The sequence below is a fragment of the Leptonychotes weddellii genome, chromosome 14 (genome assembly GCF_054177405.1).
Source record: "Leptonychotes weddellii isolate Sample4059 chromosome 14, ASM5417740v2, whole genome shotgun sequence".
Classification (NCBI taxonomy): domain Eukaryota; kingdom Metazoa; phylum Chordata; class Mammalia; order Carnivora; family Phocidae; genus Leptonychotes; species Leptonychotes weddellii.
In genome coordinates this window covers 3,058,407-3,083,616 of record NC_138382.1, presented here as the reverse complement: position 1 = coordinate 3,083,616, position 25,210 = coordinate 3,058,407, and the positions used below count along the sequence as shown (strand labels likewise).

The window sequence follows — 25,210 nt, the reverse complement described above, 5'->3', positions numbered from 1 at the left end:
ACCGGACGCGGGCTGCCCACCCGGGGCCACACACGGCAGCGAGAGAGCACAGCGGCTGGACGGGGCGGGGAGCGCGCACGGAGGGCAGCCGGGGCCGGAGCGCAGGCGCCGCGTGCAGGACAGGAAGCAGGGGACGCATTAGCACCTTTCTGTGGCCCGGCTTTGGGAAGGAGTATGATTTGATTCTGGAGATTATTCCACCCGCTGACCACATCTAGAAACCGTAACGGCAAAGAGGGAAGAGTCAGTATCTCAGAAAGCAAACACATGACATGCTATTTAATTTTGTGGTATCACTTTGTGATTAACTGCCAACCCCCTCCACACTCTGCTGCAGAGACTGGCTGCCGGCCACACTTGGTCATTAAGGATGCTTCAGGATAAGCCTGCCACCTGAGCAGAAGGATCTGGAAAAATACTTTGGTTAATAGTTTCCATGGAAAGCTATAGAATTAGGGCTGTCACATTAAGTAGCCCCCGTCTCATATAGGTTACTAAATCACAAACACGACAAATCATTCTAAAGAAACTAGAAGTAAGTCTGACTGTGCCCAATTTTGTTACTTCTTCAGGGGGCTGGTTCCATGGTTTGTGGAAATTCACTGATTTGGACACGTAGGGCATGCGTGTTTTTATCTGTATGCATTGAGACAGTCAATAAAAAGATTTTCCAAAATATCTAACTTCTTGAAGCTACTGGGTGATGCACGGCTGCATCTAGGGCTTGATATTCTTGTAAGAGTTCTTAGCCCTCAGCCCTCACCCATCTGGGAGGAAGATCGATCTGTCTCATGGAGCATCTACCGTGACGTATGGTAGATGGAGCATGGAGCATCTAGACGTGCCAGCCCAGGAGCCACATGAAGGGTAAAATAAAATGATTCCATACAGGGGCTCTATTTTAGACGTTGATGCAGAAGTTCACTGGTATTTTAGCAAATTCCGATCCCCCCCACCCCCAATCTGGTGACAGGTGCTGCCCCCAGAGAGGTTCCCTGCTTCAATCTGGGTGCGGCTTGTGAGCGGTCAGCCATCCTTATTGTGGGCAGAACGGACATCCCGATTTCTGCTGATTCTGTTTTTTAAGGGTTAATAGGCAAATAGGGAGACGTGGAGCACACAGCTCACGATAGGGGGATTTTTATACTTTATAGATGGCATTAAAAGACACCAAAGGTCCACACCGAGGTCCCCAAAAAGGAGCAGGACCCAATTCCTTCTCTGAGTATAAATCTGGTTGTTGGCTTGGGGTGGGGGGAGAGAGGGGGGCGTGTGTTGGGCAAGCCCACATGGAGACGTGGGGACAGGTCACATTCTCACCTCCCATTGACGCAGAGGGAGAGGTGCGTTCTGGCCTTCTCTAGAGGCTTCTCTCATCTGATGCTGCTGAGCATCCCACCCCCAACCAAGCCTCCCCTGCTAAGCTACCGTCAAACCCACTCTCCGGAGAGGTCGATGCTTCTGTTAACGATGATCTAACCAAAAGAGCTGGGCGGACAAGCTCAGTGAGACATCTCGCACAGCAGACTCACTCCAGGGACCATGTGCACGGTCTTCTGGATCCTGCACATTTCCCAAAGCCGCCAGAGGCATATTTCTGATTTAACACCGGGTGTCCCTGTCTAACCTATGAAGAAATGAACTCGGCTGGCCTGGAACTGAAAGTAGGCTGATTCTAGCTGACGCTCCCCGGCCCCAGGTTATCAAGGGTGGCAGGAACAACAATCATTGCTCTCCTGTGCGCTAACCCATGATTTCCTGGCTCTAGCATGCATCCGCTCCACCGCGGGCCCAGCTCTCGTAACTTACCGCAGGATGGCCCCCTGGAAGGGGCGCGCGGGCTCCAAAGTTGATGTTTCCTGGGTGGAAAGAGCGTGGACAGTCATGGCTAAATCCCCAACACGCAGCGGCTCCCTGCCCGGGTGCAGATCACTCAGCAGGACCGTCAGCTAGCCTGCCCAAGAAGCAGTTTCTCCTCCTCCACTCAGCGTCCTCACCCGGGCAATTAGAGCTAACCCGCTTTCTCCAGTTAAAGCTATCAGCTACAGTGTGATTAACTGGAGTGACCCGACGTCATCTTTCATCAACCGGTAAAAACAAGCCCTCATCCCACCCGGATCTGGGACAGGCTGACTGTAAAGCCAGGCTGATTATTGTCAAGATCCCAGAGACAGAGGCTCCAAGGTCAGGAACTCACCTGTCTGCCCACCAATTTTCTGGCATGGAACTGTAAGAACTCTTAATAGCCCGTCTGGTTTGTAAGAGTAATGCTCCACTAGCTGAAAGGGAAGAAGGAAAGAGCCATAAACATCAGAGGCAGGAAATAGGGAAATCCTGGAGCAGCCCACTCCCCCTGCACACCTTAAACGTGACTCGAGGATACCCCTGAACAACAAAACATGGTTCCTCAGGAGGTCGTGTGGTCCCTCCTCATGCCTCTCCCGCTCCACACTCACATCCTGGACAGGAGTCCACTCACCAGCTCCCCTCTGGACTTTGCCCCACCCTCCCTATACCCCTCCATCCATCCACTCCTCCACCTACCCACCCCTCCATCCATCCCTCTATCCATCCATCCATCCCTCCCTCCATCCATCCTTCCCTCCATCCCTCCCTCCCTCCCTCCCACCATCCCTCCATCCATCCACCCCTCCATCCATCCACCCCTCCATCCTTCCCTCTGTCCCTCCCTCCCTTCTTTTTTGGTAGCAAGTTACACTTATTTATTTCTCCTCTATTTATGTAATGTTATAAAAACAAATTCAGCCTGTCAACACTTATTCCTTCATAGACTCATTCAACAAACCCTCTGGGTCCCAAGGCAGGACCAAAGGCAAACAAAGGTGAATGAGATATATTTCCTACCCCTTAGGCACTTCCTTTCTTGATGAAGAGGCAGGTAAAGGAATCGCAATATACTGTTAATTATTAATGACTGCTGACAGGGGTTATTGGCAATGGCTTCTCGGAGGGACCGAGTCATTCAGCCCAAGACTTCCAGGGAGAAGACAGCAGAGCTGGGACACGGGGAAAGGGGGCCTTCTGTTGAGAGAATGTGGCCATCCTTGGCTAATGGCTCCCAGAAAACTGTGACCCATGATGTCCAACTGGTCCATCAAAACTTAAGTAATGGCACAGAGATTTATTTATATCTCATCCAAATTACACAGTAAGAAGACAGTCTTGGTATTTCACATTTTCTTACAGACATTTCCTCTTCGGACAACCTAGAATCTTCATAATCTTCATATCTGGTATCTATTCCTTGTCTGTTTATTGGTAACTTTCCCAGTTAAGGACCCTGCTCCTGAATCTTCTCTCCTCTCAAAACTTCCCTGCTTGGGTCAATCTCTGTTGAATGAAAAAAAAATATCTATTTTTTTTTTTTAAAGTAGACTCCAAGGTGGGCTTGAACTCACGACGCTGAGATCAAGAGTTGCCTGCTCTACCTACTGAGCCAGCCAGGCGCCCCTGAATGAATATATTTTATCCTTCCAGGAAGGATTGTCTTTTATTGTGGTGAGATCTACCCTCTAAGCAGACGTTGCAGTGTGACCGGCCCTAAGATGCTTGACACCGGGGCTCAGCTTGCTCTGATGAATGCAGCCGCGTGCTCTCAGGCTGCCAGTCTCGGGGTCCCTAAGGCAGAGAGGCTTCCCGTCCAGCGCTCCAGTGTCACTCAAATATCTTGTGGTTTCCGACAATGTGCTGGACGAGGGTGCCCGCAGGTGGGCAAACCTGTCAGGATACCCCTCAAGGGCAGGGGTCAGCAAACCGGCCAGACAGCGATATTTTAGGCTTGCGTACCCTGTTACACAACCTTTTACTTACTATTATTATTATTTTTTAAAGAATCCTTCGAAGTGAAAAAAACACTTCTCCAAGAACTACACAAAAAAAGGCTGGGGGCCAGGCTGGGTTCGGGGTTTGCTGGCTCCTTCTCCAAAGTCAGGAATTCCACCAAGGGCAGCAACGCCCGACTCTCAGGGAAACAGGGAAACTGCGCTGCCGGGCCCGGCTGTTTATAGGGTGCTGGGCTGGGGTGGCACGTACAGTGTGGCCTCGGCCACGCGTAGCCATGACGTAAGTGCAGATGAGCGGCGTGTGCCCACCTCGGCCCTCAGGAAAGCGTGATGGCGTCCGTTCCCCGCTCCTCACTCCCTACGTGCCTCCCAAATTAGGAGCTGTTTGGGGGTTTCCTAACAGTGGGGTCAAGAATAAAACCCTTTCAGAGCAGAGCTGAAAACGTCCTGAGCACGCGCAGGCGGTGCTGACCTACTTTCTAAGTTGCCTTAATTTCACAGAGATTCCTTCTGCAGCGAGCAAGGCACCTGACCCTTGATACTCGGTCTGGAACACAGGGAGAAACGGCAGGGCCTCCTGGGCATCTGTGAGCACGGCTCTCCGTGGGCACCGCCGTGGTGCGGAGAGCTGAGCGGTCCTGGGCCTCTGGAGCCTCGTCCACCTGCCGTCCCCGCCCCCCAGCCCCCACCCGGGGCTTCAAGGCACCTGAGGGTTGAAAGGAGCCCTGCCTGGGTGGGTGTCGGGCAGGGACCCAGGTGGGCTTTCTCCTTCGTGAGGATGGCCCCTACCTGCCAGAGCGTGTCGAACTTCTTCCCGTCGGGGATGGAGAGCTTCCCGGTTTTGTCCTTATCTATGCGGTAATGCAGCACCTTCCCCTCATGCAGCAAGCACAGGGCGTAAGAACCGTTGTCGTTCCTGTCCCTGATCCTACAAGACAGGAGACCGCGTGTCACAACCACACCCACCCCGCGAGAGGCAGTGGCCCCTCCTGGCCTGGGGTCAAGGGCTTCGGCCCCGTGTCCACACAGGCCCGGCCGGCAGGTCGGCGGCCCCAGCAGCTCACGACGAGGAAATGCCGTGGTGGCGGGTGGGTCACGGCCACGGCCCAGCTGGACCCCTGGGTGGACAGCAGGGGAGCCTGGGCCCTGCGGGCGAGTCTCCATTCACCTGGAGCGGCCGCACGGTCGGGCCACCAGCACAGGGAACCCACGGGACACGGAGAGTCTCTGCACTCGCCTCTCTTCCCCGAGGTCACAGTCCCAGACCTGCCGCTCCGCCGGCTGCCGGGGTGCGGTGTGGGGGTGTTTGGTAAGCACAGAGGGGGTGCGGGCCCCGATTCCCCAGGGCCCTTCTGCCTCCCCTCACATCGCCCGTTGCAGGAGGGCAGGGCGGGGCTGGGCTGTGCTGACCCGCAGGCTCTGCTTCCATGCCCCTGCGGGCTCTCCTTGGTGCCAACCCCTTCCCTGTGAATACGACTTGTTGGTCCAACAGGGAGCCGAGCACTCACCCGCTGCCGCACGGGGAGGAGAGGGCCCAGGAGAAGGCCCGTGGGGTTTGGGAGGGCAGATCCAGGTGGCGGCGGGGACTGCAGAGCAAGACTTGGCCATAAGTCCCTCCCCCAGTGCAGCTTCTTACTCTCCCCCCGCCCACCTCAGCCCCGCAGCAACTCAAGTCCTGGGAATCAGGGGCTCTGGGAGAGGGTGAGTCAGGACGCTTCCAGAAAGCTTTTCTGGCCCCGAAGAAACCGAGACCCCAAAATGTTTAGCGTGTGCCCCAATGCACTGCATTTTGGGAAGGGTTCAAAAGTGCCAAGCTGCATGGAATTTCCATGTTTTGGGAAGATTTCTGAAGCTGCCTCTGGGTGGCAGGAGGTCTCACCCCCACGATGGGCTCTGGAAACAACTGTGTTGGCACTGTTCTCGCCTGTGGATTCCTCTCCAGAGGTCGCCCGAGACTGAGGGCCGAGCTGGGTTGTGTAGCTGGAACTCTGTTTTAAGAATAATTCCCGCCCCCCCGCCAAAAAAAGAATAATTTCCCCAGGATGCCTGGGTGGCTCAGTTGGTTAAGCATCTGCCTTTGGCTCAGGTCATGATCCCAGGGTCCTGGGATCGAGTCCCTCATCGGGCTGTCTGCTCAGCCGGGAGCCTGCTTCTTCCTCTGCCTGCCGCTCCCCATTTGTGATCTTTCTCATTCTCTCTCTGACAAATAAATAAGTAAAATCTTAAAAAATAATAAGAATAAAATTCCCGTGTGGTTGTGCCTGGCCGTGCAGGATGGACGGGTTCCCTCCACAGCCCACAGCTCTGGACACACCCAGACCCCCTGTGTCCTTGGCACGGCCTCTTCCGAAACCTTCTGCACCTTGAAAACAGCTCCTTCCTCCCAACCCGACCAAGCCGTCAGCACCCCAGGTGTGAACCTGCGTCATCACAGTCCCACAGCCCGTTAAAGCCTGCTGCTTGCTGTCAAAATAAAAAACAGCCACGCAGAAAAGGTAAAACCTATTTTCATAGGGGAGGGGAGCTCAGTCTATTTGATAGGAAGTTATCTTATAATGTGGAATGTGGGACTATTCATATTTTATGTATTTCATAAGCATTAGTGCCCTCCACAAAGGATAGCTTGGAGGTACAGAGAACTGCCTAAAATGAATACCGAGCATTAAGAATTTACGCCTACACTTACGACAGGTGACCTCAGGAGAATGATATCCATGGGCCGTTCCAAAATATCATTCTCCTTGATTTACAGTGTTTCCCCTCTTTGACCTCAGGGTCCTGGAAATAAGAAAAGGGATCCAGGGGCGCCTGGGTGGCTCAGTTGTTAAGCCTCTGCCTTCGGCTCAGGTCATGATCCCAGGGTCCTGGGATCGAGCCCCACATCGGGCTCCCTGCTCTGCGGGGAGGCCTGCTTCTTCCTCTCCCCCTCCCCCTGCTTGTGTTCCCTCTCTCGCTGGTCTCTCTCTGTCAAATAAATAAATAAAATCTTAAAAAAAAAAAAAAGAAAAGGGATCCAAACTCTGGTTTTCTGAATTCATGCCCAAATCCCACCACTCCACCTCTCCCTAGCCTTCATTGGCCTTTTCTTGTTAAAACTGAGCCTGACGATTGCAGATTGCCCAGTGAGCTCGTGCAATCCCCTCCTCAGAAATCTGAAAAAAGGCCAAGTAAGACCACAGTGGAAATACCCTTGCACACCCTTCACACCGGCAAAAATTAAAAAGGTTGCTAATCCTAAGTGCTGCCGGAGAGCGGAGCGACGGGTCCCTCTGTTCTGCGGCTGGGAGTGTGAGTCTGACCATCTCGGGAGAAGGCTGGAACTCTCTACGGAGACCACACCTGTTCAATCCTCAGAAATCCACTCTATAGCTACATCTTTCTCTGTATCTTTTGTAAGATCCAAAACACTTATGCCCTCCACACCCAGAAAGTATGCTGCTGTGTTCACCAGCAGCCTTATCTGTGATAGCCAAAAACCCATACACAACCTACCATGCTCACCACGTGCAGAACGAGCACATAAATGCTGGGGCATTCATGTGACGGAATATCACAGGACACTGAGGAGGACAAACAGCAAACACAGGCCTCTGTCATGGGCATAAGACACAGGCCACAGTCCTGTAATCACAGGGTCCCAAGCAGGCTAAAGCAAATGGTTTGTTTAGAGATGTACACCTAGGTCCTAGGTGATAAAACCAAAAAAGAAGAAACAAGAAAGCCCAAAGGGTCCAGCGGACATGAGCATCCAGGAAGTGGTGTCCTGGAGGTGTGAGTGGGGCGGACGTCCTGTGAGGGGGGCGCTTGCCGTCTCCACGCTGCGGCTGTTTGCCTTGTGAACCGTGGTGAATGTGCACGTACGGAGTGATGCACGGCTTCGCGCGTGTTCGATTTCGCGGCAAAGACGGGATGGAAAGAGATCTGGTGCACGTCGGAAAGACAGCGTGTCTTGCTTCTGGACAAGTGATGTCTGCGAAGGCACCCCCCCCACCACGGCCCGGGGCATGCGTCCTGGAGGGGAGTCCCTCTGTCCGGGAGCTCCTTCGGGGCAGCCTGCGCCAGCGCCCAAGATGAGGCTACCCTGGGGAGCGCGCTCCCTGGACGGCAGGCCTGCTGCCTTGCAGCGCGCCCCCCCCACCCCCCCGCCCCAGGCAGCGGGCAGGAAGCGAGTGCAGACAAGGGAAAGCCACAGGCCCAGCCTCTGTAGGTGGCAAAGAGCAGAGTCCGGGCGACGTTCAGGGCAGGCCACGATGAAGTGTCTGCGGGCTTCAGGCAGCGCCCGGGCGGGGTTCTTTTTAATCCAGCACACTTGGAAGGCTGCAGCTGGGGAAACTGAGGTAGCCCCTCCTCCTGCCCCCACCCCCGCTCTTCCGAGTGCTCCTTGTGCCCCCGCACAACCACAACACAGACCCCCGACGAGGGGAAGATAGCCCCCTCCCCTCCCTCCTGGCCCCGGGCTCAGCTAGCCTCGGGAATGTTCTTCCCAGCGAGGCTCTTGGAAGGAGTGAGCTCACAAGGCGTTTGCGTTTTGCTATCACGGAGTGTGGGATCTCTGAGCTTTGGACGGTGGCGAGGATGCGAAGGCATCCTAACTGGCCTTAAGCCCCTCTCGATGCCACGAGGCACGGCGACCCTCCTGGGTCAGAGGGCAGGGGAGCCACCCCGCCGCCGTGGGTGGAGGCCTCGGGCTCACTGCCTTGCGTCTCACAGACGCCAAAGCACTTGGCCCAGTGAGGTGGGGGAGTGTCCGTCCTGCGGCCCCAGCCTGGAGGCACTGAGCCCCTTGTCCACCCTCCCCTGGCCTCCTAAGTCAGAGGCACTTGTGTGCTGGGTAGGCCCAGGCCCTTGGGGGAAGGGAGGACCCAGGAGCTGGAGGGACCCTCGAGCCCCCCACACCCACCTCCAGGTCTGCTGCAGACAGAGCACAAGAGCAGGGCACAGCCCTGGCACCCCTCCGTTCTCACTGTGCGCTGTTTCCACGGCGGCCCGGAGCATGGCTGGCCGGAGGGGAAGGAGGGCTGGGAGGGCATGGGACAGTCACTGTGGCTGGGGTGGGCTGTATGGACGCACAGGGAGGGCTCCCCTGGGGCCTGCCCCTCCTGTCCAGCATGGACACCGTCCTGCGTGTGGCCTCGGGCCAGTCCTCGGCCAACCGTCTGCAGAGCGGTGGCTTCCGGGGAGCAGAGCGGGAGCGCAGGGAGGGAGTTCTGTGAGTGGCCTTCTGAGCCCGAAGCAGGAGCCCTACTGATCCATGAAAGACACAAGAAAACGCACCCTCTGGGCACCGCTGCCTTGCTCCATAGCAAAAGGACACAGGTGCACATTCCAGGCAAAGTGGGACCAGCACAGAACACGGGTCCCCACCTGAGCCCTTTGTCTCTCCCTCTGCTCTAGTCCGTGAGGCGGAACTCGGTCACACTCCCCCTCGTCCAGCTTCACGGAGGCCTGGGTCAGATTGATGAGCTGATACACCAGTCCACAGCCCCCTGGAGCTCTTACTTCAGACAGGCCGTGCCTCGACGCTGACCCGGACCCACAGAACCACACACGTCAGATAACACGGCCTCCCCTGTCCAGTGAGGGCGCAGCAGCCCTGGGCGCTCATCGCGGCACGTGGGGCTCAGGCCAGCCACAAGCAATCTCACGCATCAGTGGACAAGAGTAAGGGCTTTTCTAAAAACCACACTTTGCTTTTGGAATTTAAGTCTCTAACAAAAAGGGACTTGAAACTTGAGCAGGGGAAAGTGAGTGGTATTAAGTAAGAACAACAACAAAAGATGTGAGTCTGGTCTAAGGGCAAACACCAGCATCAGTGCTGCAGTGGACGGGCCAGCAGGTGGGCCCAGGACCTGAGCCCCTGAGAGTCCCGCTTAGAGCAGGACCTGAAGAAGCAGTCCTCTCCGACTCTGCAAGGCCGCATTCCCAACACAGGACACTCAGGATCCCCACAGGCGCGGACCAATCAAACACGAGCTCGGAAAGATCGTGAAGACCTAAGCAAGCATGAGTCATGAGAACCAGGGGAGGGAGGGAAAGAGCAGAGGAGACAGAGATTTGTGCCCCCAAGGCATTTCATATAGGAATTGTCAATCACTGGAAGATCAGCTGACTACACATGAAGTGTTCAAGGAAACACAGGACGGCATCGCACACGCAGCCAGGCAGTGAGCCACTCTAAACATGCCCAGGAATATCTGGGAAACAAGCCCTACCACAAACTGAACAGCTACGAATTAAAAAGAAAATGTCATTGGTGGGGAAAAAAGAATCAGTGGTTGAGTTTAAAAGCAGATCAGACACAGATGGAGGGATATTCAGGGAACTGGAAAACAACTCAGAAGACATCACACGGTCCAGCACGCAGAGAAAAGACGACAGAAGGTAAGGAACCATATAGGGGATGGATTAAGGTCTACTATGTATTTAATAGGAGCCTCTGAAGGAATAAACTGTCTAATATTCAAGGGTGACAGGCTGTCTGTTATCCCCGCGCCGGGTCCATCCTACATAAAGGCCACAGCGCTCTGATGTGTGCGCACCCCTAATTCCGCATGGACGGACCGCCACCTTCACTGAACCTTCTAGTCCCCATTTGTGCACAGAATTTGTGTACCCCTTCACTGGGCCCTCCACGCATGCTGCCCCTGCTTTACCTGCAGGGGGCCCCACGGAGCCAGGAACGGGAGAGGCGTGAGTGCAAGAGCGTGCACGGGCATGTAAGGGAGGGATGATGGAGAAGGGCATGGGAGGGGCGGGAAGGAAAGGCAGAAACAACGGAAGTATCACACTCTACCTGGAATTGGCTAATAAAGTGGGATGATTCAGATGAAAGTGTCTGTTTCTCCCTGGAAGGGACAGGGGAGGAATGTCGGGGGGCACCTGAATTTCAGATGCAAGGCACTTAAGAGCATGCCACACAGGGGGATCTGCTGTTCCAGGGGGGCTGGAAAGGGTGTCTGGAGGGCAAGCTGCACTCCTACTTGGCACCTGCTCAGAGGCCGCCCTTCAGATGAGGAAGGGCTTCCTGTCCTGTCTGCCTGCTTGTCGCTCCAGCCTCCGCTCCTGGCCAGGCCACGCTCAGGTCACCATGTTGGCCCCCAAGGCTCTGCACCAACACTTCCTGCTGCCCCCCCCCCCCTTTGCACTTCTTTCATTCTGCACTAACTCTGTTCTCCTCACTGCTCAGGGCACATTTAAATGTCCCTTAGCCCAGAACGATGGCAGACAGATAGGTCAAAGATTACATTACTGTTTTCTAAATTTTGTATGTTTGCCCTATTTCCCAGCTTAAAAAAATTGTAATATATTGCAATTCTTTTCTTATTCTAAAAAATATGTTTTGGGGAGCCTGCGTGGCTCAGTCGTTAAGCGTCTGCCTTCGGCTCAGGTCATGATCCCGGGGTCCTGGGATCGAGCCCTGCATCGGGCTCCCTGCTCAGCGGGAGGCCTGCTTCTCCCTCTCCCACTCCCCCTGCCTGTGTTCCCTCTCTCGCTGTGTCTCTCTGTCAAATAAATAAAATCTTTAAAAAAAAAATAAAATAAAAAATATGTTTTGTACCCAACTTTGTATTTTTTTAAAAGAGGATCTCCAAACTGTGTATGCTTTACCCCACCAATCCTGGGTCCTTCCTTCGGAGGAGAGGGATATGTAATTTTTGGAAAATAAGTTGTTTATCTTTTCTAACAAATTCATTTTTCAGTTACACCTGAGCTGTGACTAATTTCTCAAAGCGACAAACCATGTCATCATGGGAGGCTTCAGAAAGCGGAGGGGCTGCCCTCCCCCAGCAGAGCCCTGGTCCCTGGGGTCACCACGGAGGCAGAACTCTGACCCCTACCCACAGGACCGTGGCTGGGGGGGCGGGCAGGTACCGGGAGGGTCCCTGTCCTCGCGTGTGGCCGGCCAGACCCCAGACCCGAACAGGTGTCTTAGTCAGAATACCAGCTTAAGTGCTGACATCTCTTTCTCAAGGCTCTGGAGACCAGAAGTCCGAGATCAAGGTGCGGTCAATTCTGGGTCTGGTGAGAGCCCGCTTCCTGGCCGGCAAGTCGGCGCCACCATCTGGCTGCGTGCTCACAGGGCCAGGCCCTGGTTCCTGCACACACGGACACCTCCAGCCTCCTCTCCCGCAAAGGGCACTAACCCAAACCTCTCATGGCCCACCCTCACGACCTCCTCTAACCCCACCCACCTTCAGAGGCCCACCTCCAAACACTGCTACACCAGCTAGGGCTTACCACATGAATTTGGGGAGGACATAAGCATCCAGCCCATAACAGTGGGTGATGAATTATCATCCCTAGAAACACCGCAGGTGATGCCCCACAAGAGGGTCTATAGACCCACACCGTCCATCTCTGCGGTAAAGACCTTCACACTCATACCCTTTATTCTTCGAGCACAGGGCAAAGACCCAGACGCCTGCCTTTTCAAAGTCACCGCTGTGTGGTCCCGGCAGGCTGTGTGGACAGGAGATAGACAGAGGAGAGCCGACATTTCCTGTGGACACGCCCTGGCGCCACGCCTTGCATGGGGAGTGGGGGTGAGCAGCGAGCTGCTGGTAGTGGGTTCCTGTACTTGCCTCAGCCCAGACCCCTCAGGACCCTGGATCCGGACTCTCATCTCCTACTTGCCTGACAACCGTGGGCAGGCTCCCTTGTGCCTAGGTCCCCCTTCAGAAAATCCAGGATTTACACCCACGAGCAGTAAGGTCCCTTCTGGTCCAAGTGTTCTGCCCTACACATGGACTTTACACCCTGATTCATGAGGAGAGAAAACTAGACCAGAGTGGGCCAGCATCCGCCCGACATGCCCCAGCCTGGTGGGATGGGCATTTCTGGGATTTATCTCCTGCGTCTTGAGCCATACTGGTGAAGATTCACAACCTCACGCAGGCCTCACATGTTTCGAAACATGCTGACTTCCCATCCATGTCTTCCATGGGTGGCAGGGGCATGTGTTTTCCCAAGAGAGGGGTCTTGCCACACTGAACCATAAATGCAAATCAGAGGTTCCAGAATGAACTCTTGCACTTCCCCATTTGACCCTCCATGTTGTTCTCTACATGGAAATGGCAAGCCTTCAGCGTTGCCCAACGGCGTCCCTGGGCCTCGGCTGCCTGTTTGTTCAAGACCCCAACCCAGCTTGTAGAGTCCCCAGTTCATGATTTGGTTCGTCTTGTGATTTTTCAACTTTACGGCGGTGGAGAGAAGGTGATACGAAATCAGTAGAAACCATACTTCAGATTTTGAATGTGGATCTCCCCCCGGACGGGTGATGTGCGTAGGTGCGGTCCTCTCTGCGATGCTGGGTGGGGCACCTCCAGCCCCCAGGCAGCCACGCCATCGGGAGGGTGGACGACCAACCGTTCCATCATTTTCCACACAGCATTTCATAAATCACATGAGACAGTCAACACCTATCAGATAAGCTTCATGTCAATGATTTAGCCCAACCGTATGCTCACGTGAAGTGTTCTGAGCGCATTCACGGTGGGTGGGCTAGGCTCGGCCGTGGTGTTTGTTCAGTAGCGTGGGGGCATTAAACACATTTTTGACTTATTATATTTTCTACCTAATAAGGGTTGATCAGGATGTCACCCATCACACGTTGAGGAAGATCTGTATTTATTAACCATCTACAAAGTGCTAACATGATGCCCAGCACGCTGACATGCATTAAATTATCTTAAATCCAGTTCGTGATGCCCAGCATTCAGAACCACAGAAATGAGGTTCTGTTTCAGGATCTGAGAACCTCCTTGGTTTTTGTCGTTCTGCCAGGTGCTCCGGGGGCCCCAGGGAGGGAAGGCTGGCCTTGGCCGGTCTCAGACGGGGTCGTGCCTGGAACAAGTACCCCTGAGCGAGGCAGTGGGGAGGGGACCGGGGGGGTGGGGCACGTGCAGCAGGCCACGGACTGCAGCCAGACCATGTCCTAGAAGAACTGGGAATGGACCAGTGTAGGAAACCAGCAACGCAGAGAGCGAAGCTCTGGCCCACGTGGGGCAAATCAGGCCCCAAGGTGAGGGTGGACAAGGAACCGTAAACAACGGGAAACAGGGTTGACGTGAGGCCTGCTCGCCAAGTACAGCATCTCACATGGCCATCGCCACCCGAAACCCTGCCTCCCTCCTCACTGAAGCCTGTGCCAGGGACACCGGAGGGCATGGAGGAGACGCGCTCACAATGAGGCCACGTCTGCAGGGAAGAGACCCAGAGCCCTGGCCTTCACCAGAGCCAGGTGCACAGAGCACAGCACAGGGCCACGCGGCAGGGCCACAGCACAGGGCCACGTGGCAGGGCCACGCAGCTGGGCCACGCGCTAGCTCCCACGCCACTCTGTCTTCCAACAAGCGTCACGCACAGTTCCTGCGCTCAGGCATGAGAAGGCGGAGGCCCAGAAATCTACAGAAAAATGAACATCGCACTTTGGTTCAAGTACGTATGAATGTACACCGAGTGGCCTCTGAGTGTGCTCACTCCTGAACCTCTATACGGACTCTTTCTTACACCCAGCCAGACGGGTCCCCCCGAGCTTCAGCCAGGTCTGCCCTAACACTTTCCAAAGGTACACGGACTCACTGCTGGTGCCCACCAGCCCTCTGAGGCCCGCCCTGCCCAGGGCACACGCTGCTCCCCACCAACGGCTCCCCACGGCCTCCAGGTCTCTGCTCGAGGGTCTCCCTGAAGCAGGGCCCCTCGTCTCTGCAGAAAACAGAACCTGATACCCCCGTCGCAGCGTGCTCCATCCCTTCCCTTCTGTGCACCAGCCTACCGTACGGTGTCTGTTCCCCCCACTGAGAGGCTAGCTCAGGAGGCAGGTGGTTTTGTGGCTCCATCTCTAAGTGCAGACTGGAGCCAGCAGTCCCCACAACTGTGGGTTCTAATGGACATTGCCTCATGGACGGGTGAGACAACCCCAGGACTGGAAAGTGGGCAGGAACGACATTCTATAGGGAAGCGTGGATGAGGTGTGAGAACGCTGCCAGGGAAGGAACCCGCAGCTGAGCCCTCAGCTGTCCCGGGGGCCCGCATGTGAGTGGGGAGCAGGCAGCTGGTTCTGACCACAGCTGGTCCCCAGCGAGCCTGGGAGCTGGTGTCCGACCCAGCGAGAAGGCGAGAGGCCTCGATCACTCTTCGGATTAGACCAGTCGGGGCTGACTTCACGCACCAAGATGCTGGTGCGTGGGACATGCACGGTCCCATGACGTTTGTGTTGCAAATTACCCCTAAGAAGATGGTAAAGGTCCGAACCTCAGGAGGCAATGAGCAGACAGGTGCCACACGAGGGAAAACTATCTCCCGCAGGATTTCTGCTCGAGGCTGCCGCTGCACCCACTGAATCGCCACCCCAGCTCCCACCGCGTGCCAAGCCGACTACTCTGTTCTGGAGGGTCACTGAGCAGTGACAAGAGGTGAGCATGCCCTGCCAGCCACGCCGGGGTGTTAGCTCGGCCACAGCACGCGGGGGGGTATGGCTGACAGCCGCTTAAGATGGCCCCGTGCCATCCGCGACTGCTGACCCTGCGCCGAGGGGGCCCCCGTCCCCGGGATCTCGAGGCCTGAGGTCCATCGGTCGCTAGGGTGACAATGAACAGAGCTGGGGATGCACACATCATTTCTGCGTTTGTAAGGCTGACATCCACAGACCTGCGTGTGATCAAATCCTTCACAGGAAACAGCTCAAATGCTCAGCACGTTTTCTTTGATATCTGCCCTCCTGCCATTTAGTTCCAAGCGACACAAGAGAATAAAGCCTGAGATCTTGGGGGTGGGGGCTGTGAGTGAATGAGCTGCAGTGTTGTTACTTCTGAAGGATAGCCACAGATGTCGTTACGCATCTTGTCTTTGCCGCGAAAAGCAAAACACGTGGCGGAATAACATTTCTTTAACTCTTACGTCCCTCAGTACCCAAGAAGAGCGTTTGCTTTGGGGTCGCACTGGGCAAAACTCACACAACGACAAGGGATGGCTTTGGGAACGTCTTTACGGCGGGCCCGCGTGCATGTTGTCAGATGACAGCACGTGAGTCTTCCCCGGGCCACATGGGCTCCAGTAATGGGGAAGCTGAGTTACCTCGACCGTCCGCACGGGCCCAGCAGTAGGAGGTGAGGGGAAAGACACCATACTTACAGAAATTTTCCATTTGTCTTGGATCCTATCATGACAATTTGCTCAGATTCAACCCGTGAGATTTTCCCGTGGAACCAGGGCATTTTCTCGTGGGCCGTGGTGGCGATCAGCTTCTCCAGCTGAGGCTTCTGGCTGATGATGGCCTGCTCCAGAGCCTGACCCTGCCACGAGAAGGGCGCAGAGCAGTACTAAGTAAAAATGAGAAAAAGATGCAGGAATCATTTCTAATCTGTCCCGAGTCCTGACGTGGTCATTCATTCATTCACCATAAAGAAAACTGTAAGCTCCTTATACATGATTTAAGTACCTTTGAGTATATAAGTAACAACGCAGAGTTTAGAGCTTGGCCTTTTGAAGCCGGACGGGGCTTTAGAAACCACCTGGCACGATCCCTGAGGTCCAGAGACCAGGCCTCCTGCTCCCGTGGATCGCAGCCCTGCACTAAACTGATGGCTCTGCATCAGAACCCGACGCCCCTCCGCCTACAGCTCAGGAGCCCCAGGGTGCGTGCCACAAAGGAGACGAGGCTTTCCCGTCTGCCCACCGAGGCCTCCTCCCAGCGCTCACTCTGCTGCCCGTACCTGTGGATGTGGCCACAGGGCACGGAGGACGTGAACTGTGACGATGTGGAAAACAAAACCGGGAGGGGGCTGACAGCTGGGTGAGGTCCCCTCCCGACTGAGCTTAGTGGGAGAAACAGAGGTATTCTCCGCAGCTGTAAATGAAGACCCCGTGTTGGGTTATTGGACGTTAAAGAAGGACAAGAAGAAGTAAAAATAAAAATATAATGAGTCCAAACGAGGGGACGTGTGTGTCCCTTCATAGATGACATTCTGGAAAAGGCAACACTGTAGGGACAGAAAGCAGGTGGGGGGGCCCCTGGGGGCTGGGGTGGGGGTGGGGGTGACTTATCTTGACTGCGGTGGGACCTGCGTGGTGCTCTGCATTGGTCAAAAATCACAAAACTGTACACCTAAAAAGCTTAATTTTACCCTGTATAAACTACACCTCCATAAATCTGATCTGACTTTAAAAAAAGATAAAAAGATGGTCTAAGGCCTATCCAAGAATACTAACAACTGCTGACCCAGGGTACTGCTATCTGTCTGCAAGGGTGAATTCCCGTAGACCCCATCCGAAGAGGGAAAAGCAGTCCCTGTGTAAAATCCTCAAAAAGCCTGTTCTGTCACACATCTGTGACAGAACGGGAAACGCAAGAGAGATGTCTGAACACACAGGTCCGCGCAGGAGACCCTCAGCCAGCCCGGTGGCTCCTGACATCAGGGGCTGCTAAGAGTGTGGCAGGAACTGAGCTGTCCCCCCGCCACCCTGCCCTGGGGCCTTTCCGGATGACGACGTGTCACCGTGTACTCATGAAACCCACGCACCGTCCCTGTGGCCAGCCCAACGGGCTCGGGGCCATCCTGCCCAGAGGCTGGGAACGATGGGCAGAGGGAAGTCCCGAGCGGCATTAAGTGCCCACCACCAGGTAGCAGGCAGGTGAGCGACGGGGTGCGGGAGGGAATGTCAGGCAGCCCTCCATCCACGGGCTGCTGCAGCTACACGCGTGCTCACCCAGAACGTTCTGCTGGAGACACCTTAGGAAGCTACAGGATCAAGAGCCCATCAGCTTGAACAGAGCGACGCCCTCGGGGGCATAAAAACACCAGACACCCGGGAGGGCTGTCTAGGGCGCCCCGCGTGAGCGGGGTGACTGGGTGACCCGCATCGCTGGCGGGAGGGCCCCCGGGTGAGGGGAGCTGCGCCCCCCGCAGCCGGGCACCTCTGGCCCGCGCCGCTGAGCGGGGAGACGCGGCCAGCCCGGGACCGGGGCGCACCTGCAGGTTCCAGGTCTGCTTCACGTAGTCCCGGATGAGGCTCTCCTTCAGGTCCTCGAACGGGCCTGTCTTGGGCTGCACCCCGGGCGGCCGGTGGAAGGGCTCCTTGAGGAGGCAGACGAGGCCGTCGGACTCCTGGGTGTGGTAGCGGCAGAGCTCGGCCGGGCTGCCGTGCGTCCTGCCGCCCGCGATGGCGTAGGTGCCGTTCATCTCGCGCTCGATGGCGTAGTGGTGCGCCTTCCTCCCATGCGCCACGGACAGCGCGAAGCCGCCCAGGTAATTGCGGCTCTGACGCAGCAGGTACAGCCCGTCGCTCATGCCCCCCTGGACCAGGTAGTCCTCCGCCTCCTCCCGGGTGATGTTGCCGAAGAAGAAGGGCAGGTGGTTGGCGCTGTCGGCCATGCTCCCCGCCATGCTGGCGCGTCCCCGTCAGTCACGGGCTGGGGGCACGCGCGGGGGCCTTCCTGGCGAGAAGAAAAAAGATGGGACATCGGTCAGGCCTGGGGCGGCAAGGACAGTGGCTAAAGCACCGACCCTCCGAAACCCGGGCCGGGTCCCGAACACTCTTGTGCCTGGACGCCGGGTTCTAGTGGGTCTAGTCTGGCAGACCGACACCAGACAGCCCCAAAACGAGCCACGCTCACGTACCACGTAAGATGGGGATGGTGCGCGCCACGGCCCACGCACCTTCGGGGGGAGGCCCGCAAGCCGCTGCCCTGAGGCTGAAGACGGCCGGCCTTTCAGAGCCCCCGGCCTCAGGCGGTTCCTTCCCTGTGCTTCCCCAGGCCACTTCCCAGCGCCCACCACGCACCATCTGCGTGGCGGATATTAAAGAAAGAGTGCAGGGTCCACACGTGATGAGGACATCTGTCACAGAGGAGACGCTTCCGCACTGCGCGGACACACACTTCGGGGGGAAGCGCGAAGACAGAGGACGCATCTTTAACTGGGAGAGTGTTTTCCCTCGGTTGTGGCAGTAGATGAGAAGGGTGTATGCGCTGCCAATTCCAACAATATCCAAAGAAGTGTATATTTTAACCAAAAGGGCTTGTCGCCAACGGAAAACTACCTAGGTACCTCCATCTGTATACCTAGGGAGAAAAGTGAACGCCCCTTGGTGTCACACTCAAATGCACACGAACACACACACACTCGTGCCAAACAGCTTCTCCATGATACGGATTTTCCTACAAGCGGCGATAAAACATAAGAACACCTGACTGATGGAGGTAGCGATTTTCTCCAGGCAGAACGGCCAAATCCATCCTCCTGAGTAAGCCCCCCAAAAACCATCAGTTTTTTTTTTATAAGTTAATGATATAAACAATTTTCTAGCTTCCTCTTTCACATTCGACGACCAACCATCAGTTTTTCCCTGTCCAAGGTTCTAATACTTCCTCTCTCGGCCAGGTTTGCTTTGTTCCGTGCCGTCCATAGCTGCACCTAAGTCTGAGGATGCCATTAACAAAAAGACCTCTCTGGGAAGAAGCAGGATTTCTCTTCCGAGTCTTCTTCCTTGTCGGCTAATCCTCCTGGAACACTCGTGTCCCAACTTGGGCCACTGCCCACCATCAGCTAGGACCCTGAGCACACCTTCCTTGCACCCGGCCGTGTCCCTGCCGTGGAGCTCCCGGGGCCCCCACCACCTGCGTGCATGCCCAGCTTGTCTGCCTGCAGCCCAGCGCTGCCCACTTCCACGCGCGGCGCATGATCCGGGCTCTGTCAAAACGTGGCTCTCCAGCGCCAGCAATCTCGGGGGTGCGGATGGTGTGCCCCTCGCCGTACCTGAGGCCGAGACCCCCACGTGCTGCCCGTCGGCCTTCCCCGGCCTGGGGGCCGCCCCAGCCAGGAGCCCGTGGTCCTTGTGTTCTTTCGGGCTTGTTTTCCAAGTGGCTTTGGGGTGTGCTCCTTTCTCTCCATTACTGCTGTCTGGCCTCACACATCATCCCCAGCTGCACACGCTGGCCGGCATCCTGTGCCCTCCTACGCCCCCTCCACCCGCCTGCCCAGGAGCCCCACGGCCCTTCCAGCACGCCCTGTCCCTCCTGGCCTGGCAGCCTCGTCCCTCAACGCACAGTCCACGGGCCACAGCTGTCCTCTCCTGCAGACCCACCTGCAGACCTGTCCCACCGTTAGCCTCCGCTGAAACCCGTGAGTCCTCAAGAACACTACTTTAAATGCGAACAAGTACTTTTTAATTTGGGTAAGTCCTAACAACACAACTATCCTTTCCCAAAATTCACTGGTTTATGGTTATGTGCATTGGGCCTGGCGCTCCGGCGTGATGGGTGCGTGGAAAGGCATCACGTAAGACTGAACGGGGCCCGCCCCCCAAGCGTGAGCGGGGATGCTCCTGCATGGCCCTGATGGAGCTCAGACTCGTCCCCAGGCAGGTGGCACATGTCAGCTGAGCAGCTCTTTCCTGGGGGGTGACTTGCCACAGGGGACACGGGGCGCATTTGTCCGGTGGTGGTGCTTCTGACCCAGGCTCCAGCAAGAACAATTAGGGCACAGGCTTGGGCTACTTCGTTGGGGGCATGAACACGGTCCGTGATGCCCTGTTCATGCTCGCCCCAGCACCCACCCAGCCTTCTCCTGGTCTCCAACCTCCTCTGCCCCGCACAGGCCCCCTCGTTCCAGCCGGCGTCCCCCGGGCTCATCACCACGCTGCTGTCCTCGCCTGCTTTCCGGACACTGGGACTGGCTCACCATGCGCCCCCCGCCGCCCGGCAGTGCCTTCCACGGAGCTGGCTTCCCCGTTGTGCACCTTCCTCCATCACTGTGCCCATCGACTCAGCCCCACCCCCGCCCCCGCCCGCGACTTGTTTTCCGGCCAAATCTGCCTTTTCCTCCAACCCCGGGGAAAGTCTGCAGCTCAGACCGCGTTTAACCCCCACGGGTTTTTGTCTATTTTAACATTCCCAGTTACTTTTCTCCACGTGTGAAACCACTTTATTCAAAAGCTCGAAACTGAGAAACCGAGGGGCCCTCTGGATCCCACACAGCGGACCCCCGGTGCCCCCCGTACCTCGGCCAGCGTGCGCGTGTGCACCCAGCTTTTCAATGAGGTTAGGCTGCAGGATGTTGCGGGGTGAGCTCCTCAAAGCATGGCAGCCTCACTGACCCCTCGGGGGCCTTTTAATGACCCAGGTTCAACGTGCAGTTCGTGACACAAAAACGTTTTATGACATGAAATAATGTCTCGTGATGCCTGGGGCATCTCCCACTCTGCTGCTTCATCCCCTCCCCTCCCCAGCTCAACTCCACAGGCCACACAATCCCTTCCCACGTCCTACCTTCCCGCGAGTGTGATTCCCATCTGCCCCCCCACCAGCATGCCGGCTTTGGGACCAACACGGAGATGCCTGTGCTCACCGCCCCTTCTGGGCGCCCAAAACCGCTCCTGGCATGAGGTGGGTGGCCACAAATATTGGCTGATTAATAAAAGCAGATTTCAAAATAATGCGTACAGAGTAATCGAGTTCTGTTTGCAGAAGCTGATACCCACATGCACGGGCAAACCTGCCCGCGTCAGGAGTGGGAGGGAGAGCCGGGCTGGAAGGTCCGTGGGTGGCCTTACCCACCTCTGCTCTGTAACTGTCCAAACCCCGCACCGTCCCTCTGCTCTCCCGCCGACGTCCTCTGCCCACGCTCTTGCCAACGTCACCCAGTGGCCAAACCCAAGGTCACCTGCCTGCTGTATCTGGCTTGACCTTCGGGAGCACTGGATGGAGCCCAGCGGCCCTGCCTCAGCGGGTCAGTCTCTCTTCTTTGCCGACCCCTCTTCCATGGCTCCTTCCTTCACTTACTCTGCAAGCCGGTGCTGGGGCTGGGGCTCCAGCCTCACCTTCTTCCTGCACACGGCCCCCGATACCGGCAATGCCCACCGATCCCACACCCACCTGTGCCGAGCTCCTGACCTGAATGCTGCTCACCTGACGTTTCCACCTGAATGTCCAACAGGCAACTCAACTTCACGTGCCCGAAGGGGGCTTCGGCTGCTCAGACACCTCGTCCCTCAGCCTGTCCTAACTGGGGGTAGGACCCCGGCCCTAGGCAGCTGCTGGGGACGAGACCCTGCAGTTTGCAGACCCCTCCCTGTCACAGCGCACTAACCCATGGAGTCAGGAGACGGCGTGCTCGCTCCCGGGTGCGTCTGAGCTCCGTGCAGGAGGCTGGATCAGGTGCTCTCCGGGGAGCTCTCATCAGTTTTCCTCCAAGTACATCCCAAAGCCATGGCTTCTCACCATCTGCCCCAACGCCACCCTGGTGAAAGCACGTCGCTGGGTCTGGCCCAGTTCTCCCCACCACCTGCCCTCCTCACGGTCTGCTCCCTACATGGCGGGCAGGGTGATGTTGGCGAGCCACCTCCCTGTCCCCGCCACATCCCAAACCCTACCTGGTCTGGCCTGAGCCGCTCCTCATCTTGCCCACTTATACCTGTGCTCACCGCGTCCAGCCACCCCGCCCTCCTCCGGCTGGCTGGTCTTCTCCGGCCTGTGGTCTCCGCTCCTCCACCTCCTCCGAGAGGCATGAGCTGACGACATGCCCCCACTCATCTTTAGCTTCTGAAAGGGTTTATTTCCCTCATCACCTTCACCACGAGCCAGGTCTTCCCACCCTAAAACGGGAGCTCCAAAGTCTGGGAGTGTTGACGTGCACCCCCAGCGCCCTGGGGCTTCCCAGTGCTCTCACATGCCTGTTGGATGGAAACATGCTCATCTCTCCTTTTTAGAGTTTCTGCGGTGCATGCAGGCTGCTTTGGCAATACGTTGACAGCCCAGCATCAGAGAACCTGGAGGACGGGTCCAACCTCCTCCTGGCTCACTGCTCCCTGAGGGCACCCACTCCCGCGGGGGACGGACCTGGTTGCCTGACTCCCTGCCTTCCTCTTCCGGCCTGCCCACCCCCCCCACCACCCTCTGCTTGCAGAATACTTCTGCTTCCCCTGGCGATCTTCGCATGCTTGCTCACAGCCCTGCTCCTGGGGCAGGGTCCTCCCTCACTTGACATTACTTATAGGACATTCACCATCCTGGGCACTTTGCCTACATGGTTCCATTTCACCCAGGACCCTCTTCAAAGTGTGGCTAGCTTTGATGCCACCACCGCGGGGACCTAAACAAGCAGGGCACAGGCCACTCCTGAGTCTGCGCTTGGTGTCCCCCAGGTGGGTGACCTCAGCACCCCAGGATTGACGTTGGGCTTCTAGCTAATGAATGCTGCCCTTTCCACAGTGGCCAAAGCACGTCCCTACCCTCGACGTGCATGCTAAAACTGCCCCTCACACTCCTCCTGTGGGTTCCTCCTGTTCGTCACGGGCGTGTGAGGAGACTCACTGCTCTGAGCATGACCAAAAATGACCGCGCAGACGAGATGCGTACTGACTGGGGCTTGCAAAAACAATTCAGCGAGAAGGTGAATTCACAACTGTGTAGTCTGTACATAATGAGGACTGACTACCCGATTTTGCTCACTCTCTCCGGATAGAGATGCACAACGCTGCCTTGGGATAAGACCACGTTCCCTAAATCCATGTTTGTTTCAGTGCTTTTAACCTTAGCCTGTGAAGAGGTGGGCTGTGTCTTTGTACTTCTGTTTTTTCTTAAGCCCTATCTGTCCCGGTTATCAGAGGCCCAGACCAGTGCTTGAAGATGTCTGCTTTTCTGGAGACCCGCTGAACCGTGGTTCCTGCAGGTGCTGTTTCCCCCACTTCCTGCAGAGAACATCTCCATCAGTGCTTAGCCGGCTACGGTGGCTGATTTCGCATCACTGCGCCCCAGAGCTTTCCCAAAGAATATGGACTGAGGTGACCGTGGCAGAAATGCATGGCACTCTGGGGAAGATTTGGGGACCACTTTGGCCAAAGCCCTGCCGTGGAGGGGAACAAAAGGATACCTTGGCTTACAACGCTCAGAGCTACACGGCTACCTCAATGCAAAGCAGCCCCGATAGAAATTTGCCTGGGAATTCCCTCTGTAGCTTGAAGCTGAGAAAACTCAGTGTGGGACTTGCGTAAAAGGAACAACCTCATCTGTGGGTTTGATTCATTTTCATAAGAAAGAGGAAAGAGCCCAGGCTACAGGGGCAATAGAGCTTCCTGGGCTGGGCAGGGGCTGGCTGATTAGTTACGGCAGATGACCCGGCCTGGGCAGGTGCAAGGGGCAGACGCAGCCAGACAACCACCCCGGGCCGCTCTGCAGAGGGCGGTGGGCGCTGCCTCCCACAGCAGGATCTCGCCGTGTGGGACAAAACACGTGGACACAGACGAAGTGGCCGCCCACAGACAAACAGCACCTGTGGCGCCCGGCCTGAGTCAGGCCCGTGTCCACCGGCTTCCTGAGCGATACGGGCTCGCCCTCTGGGACACCACCCCGCAACGCTGTCCCAGCCTCCCCGAGGCCGCCGACTGGCCACGCCGCTGCAGACCCGGTCTCCCCAGGCAGGGCCATGCAACGCCATCTCCTCCGAGCTCCCCCGTTCTGCATCTGGGGGAAAGCACAGCTTCTCAGAATACAGAGACACACATTTCCAGAAACAAAAAGTAAATCTAAGGCTGGAGAAAGTGACTTTTTTTTTTTGCTAATATTTAGAAGTAGAGGAGAAGTTTCAATACTTGAAAATATCATCCAAACCTTCAAACCTGAGTCCTTTTATGATGCTTCCAGAACTCGTGGGCCCTGACAATGCACTGAGGAAAGACAGATGTCTCTTAGCCAACGTCTGGAGTTTCAGGCTCCACAAGAGAACCCTGCTTCTAAGCCGACCCAATACCTCTTCCTTGAGGTATCAGCACAACTCACAGATACTGTGCTTTGATGTCAACATAAATGTTCACTCTCAACATACTTGGTTGCAAATAAGCGACCAGCCCACTGTAAGTGAATTTAACGTTAAAATATAAATCATTCATGTATTCCTTGAGCATCTATGTGCAAGTGATTTTTCTGGGAAAAGAAAGTCTCTTTCCTCCAGAAAAGCAGCAGCAGAGGTGGCTCAGGGGAGCGGGGGTCCGCTTCCGGGGCCCAGCGTGTACCCCAGGACTGCGAGGACCCCAGGGCCTCGGCTGTCTACACCTCTCCTGCCTCCCGCTGGGACTGGCCAAAGCTGATGCAGGTTTAGCTTCTCGGAGGGAGCTCCGGCTCACCTACACCCTGAGCTTGCCGAATGCGGCCCTCAGGCCTGGCCCAGACTCAGCTCCGGAAGCAGGGGTCCCGCCCCAGCTCAGGCCCAGCAGGCCTAGCACAGAGAGGGTGAGTCTGGATTGCAAAGAGCTTCCCTGGAGAAGGGGAGCTCTCTAACTGCTGAGAGATCTGCTATAAGCCGGCATTTCACACTCCACGTGGGCTGAACAGAGAGATGAGCTAGCCATGTCCACCCCCAGGGGCCAGGGAGGAAAGGAGGCGGCAGGCGGGCCGAGCCTGGACTGGGGACGCA

General features: G+C 56.4%; 1 protein-coding gene across 2 annotated transcripts in view; it reads right to left on the bottom strand.

The window, feature by feature from the left end:
* Positions 1-25,210, bottom strand: part of SYK (spleen associated tyrosine kinase) — a 70,707-nt gene that overhangs the window by 19,932 nt on the left and 25,565 nt on the right. The window contains exons 2-7 of one of the 2 annotated variants that reach the window (XM_081802742.1): positions 17,774-18,237; positions 15,936-16,096; positions 4,593-4,731; positions 2,198-2,279; positions 1,810-1,859; positions 146-214 (exon numbers count right to left, since the gene is read on the bottom strand). In XM_081802742.1, the coding sequence (XP_081658868.1) occupies positions 146-214; positions 1,810-1,859; positions 2,198-2,279; positions 4,593-4,731; positions 15,936-16,096; positions 17,774-18,187 (915 nt within the window). In that variant the 5' untranslated portion in view covers positions 18,188-18,237. The remainder of the gene's footprint in view (positions 1-145; positions 215-1,809; positions 1,860-2,197; positions 2,280-4,592; positions 4,732-15,935; positions 16,097-17,773; positions 18,238-25,210) is intronic. The other variant, XM_081802743.1, reaches the window with a different exon arrangement.